Below are 12,443 nucleotides of genomic sequence, written 5' to 3'. Positions count from 1 at the left end.
GTATGAGAAACTGACGTGCAATTCCAAGAAGAGGCTTTCTCGGGCCCCCGGCTTGGTTCCAGCTGTGGCCAGGGTGGCCATGTAATCTATAGTTTTTGATCCAGTGCTCAGGATTGGCGCTGACCAATGTGGGATTCTGCACTTTTTGGAGGGGCTGATTTAGGGTAGTTCAACAGGGTAGCTCAACAGGGTAGCTCATCCCACAAACCCAAGAGGTCACCATTCTCAGGGCAGCCCATGTAAACGGTATTCCTGGGATCCCATTCCCATTGGTGGGACAGTGTCTGGAGTTGAGCCCTGCAGCAGCCCTGAATTTCAGTCTGTCAAGGGCAAATCCATCAGGGCTTTGATGTGAAGATAGGAGTTTTAGGTACAAAGTAACTAATAGCCAAATCTGCTCATTCATCAAGCATGGATCTAGCACCAGCTGTTGGCCAGGGGCTTGCACTAGAAACTGGGGTGGGTAGGGGCAATGACACCTCCAAAGTCACTTTTGGGGGTGAGATAGTAAGTGTTCTGTATATATTTTGTGAATCTGAACGTGTCTGTTAGGCAAAACTAGTCATTTCGCAGGTGGTCCCAGCTGCAGCGGGAACGGCTCCCAGATGGGCGCTCAGCAAGTATCTGTTGAACAGGTGAGGGAAGTGCACAGCATCGCATGGGTGTTCTAGGCGGATCCTGACCTCTTCCAGCGTGCCCCAACTGCCTAACTTTACATTTGAGCTTTCTGGCCATAACCCCCAAGGTTCTCTGCGTTAAGTACCAGAGTGGGACATGCGGTGCTACAGCAAGGAACGAGGGCACTGTGTGTGGCAAATGCCCCACAGCAAGTGTACAGGCTTGTCTTCTGCAGGGCACAGGGTGCGGCTCCAGCCCAGGGATGTATTCCTGGGCTGCAAAGGGCAATGATCAGGGCGGCATCTACTCACAGCCCCTCTGACCACCCGCAGGCTGTTGGGGGGCCCAGGCAGACACACTCTGATGCCCACCACGTGAGCAGGATGAAGAAGAATCCCTGCAATTTGCTTCCACCATTCCAACCCTAGGTTTTCACAGCAGACGAAAGGGGCCCATGGGGATGTCTCCCTCCAGGGATGGGTGGCCCTTCAACATTGCTAAGACATATGCCCCCAGTAACCCCATCCAGGGCTGTAATGTTTTCTTTCTTCCCTTCCTCCCCGCCGGAGTCTCATTCCATTGCCCAGGCTGTGTGCAGTGGCACGAGCTCAGCTCACTGCACCCTCTGCCTCCTGGGTTCATGTTATGTTGATTTCAAGCATGGGGCATCTGTAAATTCACTTCTGCACATTATTCCTGTTGATAGGGACCAGCCAGCCAAGTTGAAAAATTAAAATAAGCCACCAAAACATTCTGCACGTCTGCACCTCCAAGAACACTGCTTCCTTAATAGACATGGAGATTGTGAAGGCTGCCGAGCCAGCAGAGGGGCCGGGGTGGGACAGTGGCTGGAGGGATGTAAAGGACCCGACCTGGACAGAGGCCTGTGGGGGAGTCAGTGCCAGGCTTGGCCCAACCCACAGCCACAGCCCTGGTCTGTTTGACTAGACCTGAAGGAGCTTTTAGGTTGGTGGTGAACTGGGAACCATCTCCCGTCTCAGGAAGCCTGTTAACCCCAATTCTTGGCGGTGTTTTTCCTGACGTTCCCAAGTCCTGCTCTTCAGTTCTGGGCCAAGTTTGAATCTGATGATGAGGGGAGAGCCACCCACCCAGGGACCACTGTCAGCTGCCCACCTGCTACTTCCTAGAGTATTAGAGCTAGCAAGAGGGACCGGATCTACCTGTGGAATCACCTGTGTGCATGCATGTGCATGTATGCACTTGTGTGTGTTTTCAATTAAGGCCTGTTGCATGTCGGCAATAGTCGGGTGCTGGCCAGGTAGCTGGAGGGGGCAAGGCCAGGCGGGTGAGCAGGCTGCTTCTCTAGGTGCAGGGCACGGTCAGGCTAACGTGAGGGCATCGAGCCAGCGGGCACTACCAGCTACTGGTTCTGAACAGAGATTCCGAAACACACAACAGTCACACCGTACACAGACAAGAGGGGAAGCATAAAACTGCTCGTGAATCACACACAGTTCCCAGCGGGAAACGGTCCTTACAAATGCGTCGTTCTGCACAGCAGCCTCAGCGCAGATTCCTCTGTGGACATCGTGTCCTCTTCTCTCGTTTTATCTTTCCGTGTTATTACAAATTACGTGGTGATGGACAGAAGCTCACAGTAAAAAGGAAAAGTAGGCAGCTTAGAAAATCAGGTGTGGGAGTCACTTAAAAAACGCTAACTCTAGAAATCTAAACTTGAACTCATCACAACCCTGACACCCTCTTGTTCTGAGGGACACTCTACTCATTGAAGGACTTGCCAGCCACAGCAGGGTGGGGACAAGGTTTATCACAATGACCTGGGGACCTATGGGTTCTGAATACACACCCCCACCTGCTGTTCACACCCACGTGACACTGTTCGCGCCCCTCGGCTCCCCCGTGAGACAGCAAGTGCTGTGCTCACTGGAACCCCACCTCACACACTTCACAGGTGAGAGGCAGAGGCTCCGAGAGGTGAAGTGGCCGGCCGGGGTCACCTGCGGGAAGGAGGGCGCTGTGGTTGTCTGCACGCTGCATCTGCCTTTGCCGAAGGCTACCTGTACCAGATGTGCGGGGTCTTGGTGATCTCTGCTGAGGCCTGCTTGCCACAGAATGTCCCATGCCTCAGCCTGGCTGCCCCAGAGGTGCTCCACAGAACAGCAGGACAACAGACCCCATGGGGCTTTTCAGTTCTTCCCGAAGGACCTCTGTTGGGGCCAGGAGGAATGTCCTTTTAGAAGGCTGTAAATATCAAGGGATGTCGCTCCGGTGAACCCCAGCTCTAGCTGTCTATCTGGCAGTGACCTCTGACCCCAGGAGTCCAGAAGAGGGAGGCAAGGCCACCAGTTCTTTTGGCAGAGGAAGCACCTAAAGAGCATCATCCAGAATAGCAGGACACCAGGGTGGGCAAACCCCTTACGTAACCATCGGACTCCTTTCTCTTACCAATGAGGACTCTGAGGGCACAGGCCTTGCCTGAGGTCACTCTGCTCTCAGTGGCAGAGCTGATGTCAGAATCTGAGTCTTGCTCCCCCCTCCCCCACTGCTGCCAAGGCTTCCTCTGCCTCCCGAGGCACTGCACAGGGGTGCAGCTGTGGCTGCCCCAGCTGAGCTTGTGGGCAGGCTGTGCACCCCTCCATGGCAACATGGCCCTCGGATGGCTCACATCAGGGGACAGCAAGCCATTCCTTTCTCTAATTGAGACCCCAAGCAGAGGTTCTCCTACTTTGGCTCGGCCAAGCCATATGCCTGGAAGAGACGGCTGGTCCCAAAGACTGAAGCCAGGGGCCTGGGTCTTCCACAGGTGACCTTTGTGACCCTGGGCAAGCCACTTGACCTGGCTGAGCCTGTCTTCTCATCTATAAAAGGGGGAGAGCCCCTTCTTTCTGGGGCTGTCCAGAGGATGGAGAGCCAGGCAGCATGGAGGATGCTTTATGCCCTAGCAGGTTGTTTCTGCTTTCCCAAAGGCAGGGCACTGTGTGTGTGCAGCGTGACTCAGTGGATTCCAGAGCTGGGCACTCCTGCCTTCCTTGCCCTCTGCCTTCCCTCTGGATCCCAGCCACCTGGCTTTCTTACACTTCCTTGAAACCACCAAGCCTATGGCTGCCACAGGGCCTTTGCACTAGCTGTTCCCTCTGCCTGGAAAGTTCTTTTCCTATCTTTAACACCCACGGCTTGCTCCTCTGTCATTCAAACCTGGGCTTCAATCACCTGCTCAGGAAGGCCTTCCCAGACCTCTCCAGGTGCACAAGGGCCTCACCCACGTGTCCCTCAGACTGAGTTCTTGGCGGAGCACTCACCGTCCTGCACCTTCCTTCTTCACTGTCTTCCCACTCCAGCTAGAGAGTCAGCAGGGACCTGCCCTGCTCACTGTCATATCTGGTGAATGGATGGGCGGTCAGCATGAGAACAGTGGGTCTGATGAAGTGAGGAAACTGAGTCAGAGGATACATAGTCTATTAAGCAGGGCCTCCCAAGCTAAGAGCTGGGGAGATTTGGTATCATTAGCAGCCATGGAATGAGTGTATCTACACTGGCAGTGTAGCCTTTAGAGATGTTTGTGATCATCATTTAAGTGATGCCATCTCATCTGTGCCCCGGGGAGGGGGGGCAGGAGTGGAGGTGATTAGCTCTGTGTGTGGATATTATGGGCGTCTAATTTTACGTGGAAGTTCCACTTTAAAGTGGATGGATTTCTAGAACCCTCCTCTCTGGGTTTCCATAGCCTTGTTACCCTTTCCAGCAGAGATCCATGTGTCTGTCTCTCCCACCATGGGGAACTTCCCAGGGGCAGAGACGAGGTCTGGCTCATCTCTTATCCCCATCACTGCCCAGCATGGGGCCTGGCACACAGCAGGCACTTAGCCACAATGTGCTGAGTGGATCAGCGCTCCAGGCGGTGATGGTGGAGAACTCAGGGTGATGGCCTGCAGAGGCATCAAGGAGATGCTGCCGGCATGGTGCAGGGCGTGCCCGGGCAGGGAGCACGTCATATCCAGGGTGTTGGAGACTGGCCTTTGGGTTCCTGCACCCCTGAGGTCAAAGGAGGGGTTGATCTCCTCCTGGCCATGTGGCCCTGGGCACCCCGACCCCACTGTTTCTGCAGGGGGTTAGTCATACCTGCCTCCCAGGTGGTGAGAGGGAGTGTACATGAAAACACTTAACTTGGTACCTGCCACCATCAGCCTGAGATGCGCCCCTTAGTATTACTATCATTACAGGAATGAATTCTTTAAGAACCAACCCCGACTGGCATCTTCAAATCCCCAGTGCCCCCCGAGACACAGAGGGGCTGTGCCCTGTGCTTAGCAAGAAACTAGTGGCCCAGACATTGACACCAATGAGAACCCCCAGCCAGAGGGTGGCCCCTGCCCATCAGAGAACTTGAGTGGGGAAGCCGCAATAAAAACCAACCAAGCAACCAAGAGGAACACCCCAAATCACACACGCGCACACACACACACACGCACATTCAATATTCTAACACAAATAGGCCCAAGGGGCCGCTATTGGAGGGAGAGGGGGCAAGGGAAGTTTCGGTTTTCAGCCACAGGTATAACTCACAGGCCTCAAACCTCCTGGCTGGAGCCAGCCAGAGTTGCTTTGTCTTGGTCATCCTGAGTCCACAATGAGTCACCTCTCAGAAGCCACCAGCCCAATAGGACTATTGCTTGCAGACAAGTGGCTCAGAATCCCTTCCCCTGTACCCCCAGCCCCTACCCCTGAGTTTGCTCCTAATCTCAGAAGTCCACGGAAGGGAGCTTTGGGCACAGGCAGCGTTTCCTCCTCTGCCACTGCCACCACCTCGGCTCGCCCTGGCATCTCTGCAGAAGTTGTTCTCGGAGGCTGCACCAGGTGCTTCGGCTCTCATCTCCCCCATCCTGAGGCACAGCAAAAGGGTTTTCTGGAAGAAATAGAAAAAGAGTGTCACATGGTGCTTCCTCCATGGGGACCCACTAGGGACATTTCTCTCTGGCCTCAGTGCCAGAAGAAGCCAGGTTTCCTCTGAGCACCTGGCGTTTGCCTTCTGAGCACTGTGAACCATGTGACTTTTTTAAGACTGGAAGCAAGACAATAATGTCTGCTATCATGATAGCTCCATAGAGTGCTAGAGCCCTGGCCCATGCAATACGACAAGGAAAAAAGAAAAAAAAAGCATAGAACTGAAATAGAAGAACAAAGGTTACAGTTAATTATGGATAACTTACATAGAAAATTGAACAGAATCAACAGGTTATTAGTAGAATGGAGAGTATAATAGTTAACCTATAAGACATCAAATCAACTTATAAAATGCAAGAGCACGCAATGACCAGGGTAATTATACGTCTGGGCTTGGGACAGTCTGTTAACACCTGTTGTTTTGACATAATTTTTAATATTGTTCCCCTTTTACCTTCAAAAGTATTCTGATTTGGATGATAAATTATACACCCTTGCTATAAAAAACTAAAAGTACGAAACACAGATACGGATACCATTCATACTGACAAACACCATTATGCATTTTGGAATGACACTAAGATATGACCATGTCATACAAAGTGATGGAGAGGAGACCAAGGTGCTCCTGGAATAGGGAAGAGTCAGGAGACCAGTGCAACAGGATCTGCAGTGTGGAAACAGGTCTGCGGGGCTCTTAGGGCTTTCACTGGCAGAGTCATGTTGCAAACAAGACACACTAACTCCATCCGTGGCCGGCAACACCCACTGCCCTGTGTCTGTTACGGGAGCAACTGCCCAGTCACAAATACTTACCTTCCCAGACGCCCTTGCAAGCCGGGGTGGTCACATGACCCAGTCTGACCAATGCTGTGTAAATGGGAGTCCATGGGGAAGGGGATAGGAATCTGGGGGAAGATGGACTATGAGAATGAAGGACGCTCACTAACACAGGTGGAGTAGAAAGCAGGGAGAAGTTTCATGCTGGTGGCAGCCCGCCCTGGACTGCCCCCTCAGCACCACTGCAGGAGACGTTCTTTCACTTGCATACGTTGCATCTGATGACAGTTCTTAACTGATAAACCATCTTCAACCAGGCTTAAAGTGTATTTTTTTGGGCAAACAGAGATGTCAAGGGAGGGGCTCTGATAAAGCCAGCAAAGCCCACCTATCCAGAGTGAGCGAGACACCAAGAGGCAGGACCTCTATTAAGAATATATAAGAATATATATTAAGAATATATAAGAATACTCTCTATTCTTAGCATCAGTGGGAATGTGTACAGGGACTAAGGGTGAGGGATTCTGTGGGGCCATCTCCTCTGCGTCACAGAACAAAGCCAGGTCCAGGTATTCTCCATCACCCACTTTGTTTTTCTCCATAGCACCCATCTCTATCCAGCATACCACCTACTGTACTTACTTGAATACTTTGTCTTCCCCAAATAGAAAGCTAGCTACAAGATGGCTAACGTGATTGTGTGTTTTACACACTGCTGCATTGCCAGGGCCTAGAAGAGTAACTGGCATACTGTAGGGGCTTAATAAATATTGTCAAATGAATGAATGACCCATCTTTCAATTATAAAGTCAACAGAAAAATGTGCTGAGCATGTTTGTGAATTACAGTTCCCATTACTCCTTAATAAAATTATTCAGGACACCCTTAGGCAAATCAAGAACGATTCAAAGGATGCGCAGATGATTTTTAAAACGTTTTGTGGAGGGGGGTGATAGCTGCTGTATTAGTCTATTTTCATGCGGCTGATAAATGCATACCTGAGACTGTGCAATTTACAAAAGAAAGATGTTTAAATGGACTTACAGTTCCACATGGCTGGGGGGGGGCCTCACAATCATGGCAAAATGCAAAGAGGAGCAAGTCATATGTTCTGTGGATGGGGGCGGGCAAAGAGAGCTTGTGCAGGGAAATTCCCATGTTTAAAGTCATCAGATATGAGATTTATTCACTATCATGAGAAGAGCATGGGAAAGACCCACCCCCATGATTCAATGACCTCCCACTGGGTTCTCCCATGATGCTTGGGAATTGTGAGAGTTACAATTCAAAATGAGATTTGGGTGGGGACACAGCCCTACAGTGAGAAGGTCCTTAACGCCCCTGAACTGTATACTTAAAAATGGTTAAAATGGTAAATGATATGTGCATTTTACCACAATTCAAAAAAGGATGAGCAGAAGCATAACAAACAAATGCAAATGAAGAAAAATCCAGGGGTCAAGGTGTAATTGGAGCACTGCCAAGAGCACCAGAATTGTGTGTAGAATTTGTGTAACTGTATGACTATGCTGTAGCCCGTCTAAAGATTATGGCCATCACAGAGAAGAATGAAACAAAACAGAACTGGCATAAGTAACTAAAAAGTAGGAGGGGCTGGGTACAGTTGCTCACGCCTGTAATCCCAGCACTTTAGGAAGCCAAGGTGGGCAGATCACCTGAGGTCGAGAGTTTGAGACCAGTCTGACCGACATGGATAAACCCCGTCTCTACTGAAAATACAAATTTAGCTGGCCATGATGGTACATGCCTGTAATCCCAGCTATGCAGGAGGCTGAGGCAGGAGAATTGTTTGAACCTGGGATGCAGAGGTTGCGATGAGTCAAGATGATGCCTTTGCACACTAGCCTGGGGGACAAGAGCAAAACCCTTGTCTCCAAAAGAAAAAAAAAAAAGAGGGGGTGGAGGTAAGAACAAGGGTGGTAATATAAGTAAACTATATCATATTCATGTATAGTTGTGGGGCTTAAAGGATTGCTTAGAAGTTTAAAATTAGAGGCATCAAGGTGAACAGAAAAAATATAATCAACTAAAAATAATGTAATGGAAAGGAGACAAGAGGAGGAAAAGCAGAAATATTCTAATTTTGACATCGTTCACGGGAGGGAGAAAATAAATGTTGTCTACAGAAATAAGAGGATTAAAGCTATCATGTCGTATTATAATTATGAAGATAACCGTGGGATCAAAAATATAGCTTTCCAAATTATCAGAATACAGACAAAAAATAAAACAGACAACAGAGACCATATGGTGAAAACTGACAACCCCCACGAAAGCTCTAAAGGCATAAAGCATATCAAACAATGATGACAGAACAAAGACCAAATATATCTGCCGTATCAGTAATAGTAATGAGCCATACCCACTTGCTAGAAAAAGATTGGATCACAAGCGGGTGCACTGAAGGTGGGATGAATCAGAAAGGTTTCATAGAAAAGGATGGGCAGACGACTTTTACAAAGTTCTGCAGATGGATGATGATGATGATGGTTGCACTACAGTGAGAAGGTACTTAATGTCCCTGAACTGTGTACTTTAAAAATTGTTAAAATGTGGCCAGATGTGGTGGCTCATGCCTGTAATGTCAGCACTTTGGGAGGCCGAGGTGGGCAGATCACAAGGTCAAGAGATCAAGACCATCCTGGCCAAGACAGCGAAACCCCGTCTCTACTAAAAATACAAAAATTAGCTGGACGCCTGTAGTCCAAGCTATTTGGGAGGTTGAAGCAAGAGAATCACTTGAACCCCAGGAGGCGGAGGTTGCAGTGAGCCGAGATCACAAACTATACTTCAGCCTGGCGACAGAGTGAGACTGCATCTCAAAAAAAAGGTTAAATTGGTAAATGTTCTGTGCATTTTACCATGATTAAAAAAAAAAAAAGGATGAGCAGAAGCATAACAAATGCAAATTAAGATAAATCAGGGGTCATAATCTTAATATCAGACAAGGTTGAAGTCAAGGCAAGAAATACTGAATGAGAAAAAAGAAGGGCACTGTGTGAGGGTGAAGGATGAGGGTCACCATGAAGATTTAACAGTAATGAATGTTCATGTACCAAATAGCATAGCCTCAATATTCATAGAGCAAGAACTACTGGAAATTTAGGAAGAAAAAACAGTGTGCTAGTGTTGATGCATTTTTCTTTTTTTTTTTTTTTTTTTGAGATGGAGTCTCGCTGTCTGCCAGATTGGAGTGCAATGGTGCAGTCTCAGCTCACTGCAATCTCTGCCTCAGAGGTTCAAGCAATTCTCCTGCCTCAGCCTCCTAAATAGCTGGTATAACAGGTGCTGGCCTCCATGTCTGGCTAATTTTTTTTTTTTTTTTTGCATTTTTAGTAGAAACGGGGTTTCACCATGTTGGCCAGGCTGGTCATAAGCTCCTGACTTCAGGTGATCCGTCCGCCTTGGTATCCCAAAGTGCTGGGATTATACGCATGAGCCACCACGCCCAGCCTAGTGCATTTTAATTCACCTTTCTCAATCCATTTCAGATGCAGTTGGCAAAAATAAAAGGAGATAGGGAGCCAAAAAATCTAATTAACAGCTGTGTGTGTGTGTGTGTGTGTGTGTGTGTGTGTGTGTGTAAAATGCAGTCTATCTTCCTTCTATTCAAATGCTCTTGAAAATGCATATGCAAAAAATGACTATCAGACCACAAAGATAGTAAATTCCAAAAAAAAAGACATGCTTTGATCACAATATACCAGAATTTGAAAATACTAATAATGAAACCACAGATCAAACCAAACTTTGCCACCAAGAAGTTTATAAACACTTAAAAATAACCTCGAATTAAAGAGAGCAAAAAAATAAACTGCAGAATATCTAGACAATAACAAGATAGATGTTTAAGGAATTGTGGGATGCAGCCAAGCCCATACTGAGAGGAAAATATATAGCCTAAAACAGTAATCTTATTAATAAAGGAGAAAGCATGAATTAATTGCCCAACTCAAAAAGTTAGAAAAGGACAAAATAACCCCAAGACAGGCACACAATAGCAATAAGTAAATGGAAACAGAAACGAAGTTAACAGCAAAAGAGAGGAACTCATAAATAACTCCATGTTCTTTTTTTAATTTTTAAATTAATTTTTAGATACAGGCTCTTGCTCTGTCACCCTAGCTGGAGTGCAATGGTGCAATCATAGCTTACTGCAACCTCAAACTCCTGGGCTCAAGCGATCCCTCTACCCCAGCCTCCTATGTAGCTAGACTACAGGTGTGCACCACTACACCCAGCTAAATTTTTTTTATAGGAATGAGGGCTTGGTGTGTTGCCCAGGCTGATCTTGAACTCCTGGCCTCAAGCAATCCCCCTGCCTTGGTCTCCCAAAATGCTGGGATTACAGGCATAAGCCACCGTCTCTGGCCCCAAACACTTATTTTTGAAAAACAGTGAGACATGTTCACTGCTGGGGAATCTAATGAAGCAGAAGATATAATACATAGAAAGTGGAGGTGGCCACGCATGGTGGCTCATGCCTGTAATCCCAGCACTTTGGGAGGCTGAGGTCAGGAGTTCAAGACCAGCCTGGCCAACATGGTGAAACCCTGTCTCTACTAAAAAAAAATACAAAAGTTAGCTGGGTGTGGTGGCAGGCACCTGTAATCCCAGCTACTCAGGAGGCAGAGGTTGCAGTGAATTGAGATTGCGCCATTGCACCCCAGCCTGGGAGCCAGAGCCAGACACCGTCTCCAAAAAAAAACAAAGGTGGAGGTGATTGCTTGGAAGGACTCTCTGTACTTTTGCTTCCCAGCTTTTGTTCTCACCATCCCTCAGCTGCTCCCATCAGGCTTTCCTCCAACTTCTCTGCAGAACTTGCCCTTGTCAAGGCCATCAAAGACCTCCACGTTAAGAAATCCAGTGGTCAATTCTCAGTGCCCCTTTCACTCATCCTCCCAGCAGCAGTGACTCAAGTGATCCCTCCACCTGCTTCCAGGTCACTGCAGTCCCTTCTCCTGGTCTCCTCCTCCTCCCACTGCTTCTGCTCCCGCCCTTTGCTGGTCTGCGCACGTCTTCCCGACTTCCTCTTCTCCACCCTCCCTACTCACTCGTGGATCTCCTCTCCTCCCAAGGATTTAAACACTATCTTTATGTTGATGACTTTTTTTTTTTTTTTTTTTGGAGACAGAGTCTTGCTCTGTCACCCAGGCTAGAGATATGTTGACTTTTTGAGCCTCAAACTCTCACCTGAACTCCATTCTGATGGCCAACATGTCTACTCAACACCACAAAATGGATATTTAATAGACACCTCAAACTTAACATACTCTGAAAGAATATATCCCTATCTTCCTCCCCCACCCAGCTTTTCCCACAACTTTCCTGATTTCAGAAAATACAACTCCATGCTGCCAGTTGCTCTCATCAGAGGCTTGGAGTCGTCTTTGACGCCTCTCTTCCTCCCACGCTCCCTATCCAACCCAGGAGCAAATCCCGTTGACCCTTCCTTTGGAATATCAACAAGCCTTTCACTTCCTGCTGCCTCCACTGCTCCTACAGTGGTACAGGCGGGCAGGATTCTTGCAGTGGCCTCTGCGCTGGTCAGTCCCTTCCATCTGCTCTCAACACAGCAGCCAGAGGAGCCCTGTGAAAACCTAAGTCCAATGACCTTACCCCTTTCCTCAAAACCCTCAGTGGCCCCCATTCACTCAGAGCAGAGGTTAAAGCCCTCCCTGCCCCAATCCTCACTCTCTTCCCTTTCATTCTCGCCACCTTCATCCAATGGTGATGGTTTGTTTCATGTCAATCTGACTGAGCCACAGGGTGCCCTGATGTTTGGCAAGACATTTTTCTGGGTGTGTTGCGAAGGTGTTTCTGGATGAGAGGAACAGGTCCCCTGACAGATGGAGGAAAACAGTGTCCTCCCTGTGCAGGTGGCCTCCTAAAACCCGCAGGAGGCCTAAACAGAACCAACAGGTAAGGGTGAATGCAGGCTGTCGCTGCCTTTCAGTGGGGACATTGTTCTTCTCTTTCCTTTAGACTCAGGCAGGGACTGGAACTCACACCATTAGCTCTCCTGGATCTGTAGCCTTAGACTCACACTGGAACTCACACCATCAGCCCTCCTGGGTCTCCAGCCTTAGACTCACACTGGA

General features: G+C 48.6%; 1 protein-coding gene across 1 annotated transcript in view; it reads right to left on the bottom strand.

Moving 5' to 3' along the window:
• Nucleotides 1-788: 788 nt before the first annotated feature.
• The window catches only part of SHISAL1 (shisa like 1), an 83,865-nt gene continuing 72,210 nt past the window's right edge, over nt 789-12,443 (bottom strand). The window contains exon 5 of the mRNA XM_017529504.2: nt 789-5,503. Coding sequence (XP_017384993.1) covers nt 5,503 — 1 coding nt within the window. The 3' untranslated portion in view covers nt 789-5,502. The remainder of the gene's footprint in view (nt 5,504-12,443) is intronic.

This window comes from Cebus imitator, unplaced genomic scaffold (genome assembly GCF_001604975.1).
Source record: "Cebus imitator isolate Cc_AM_T3 unplaced genomic scaffold, Cebus_imitator-1.0 Scaffold59, whole genome shotgun sequence".
NCBI lineage: Eukaryota > Metazoa > Chordata > Mammalia > Primates > Cebidae > Cebus > Cebus imitator.
Note: the sequence above shows the minus strand (reverse complement) of the source record. Positions and strands in the feature narration are given on the sequence as shown.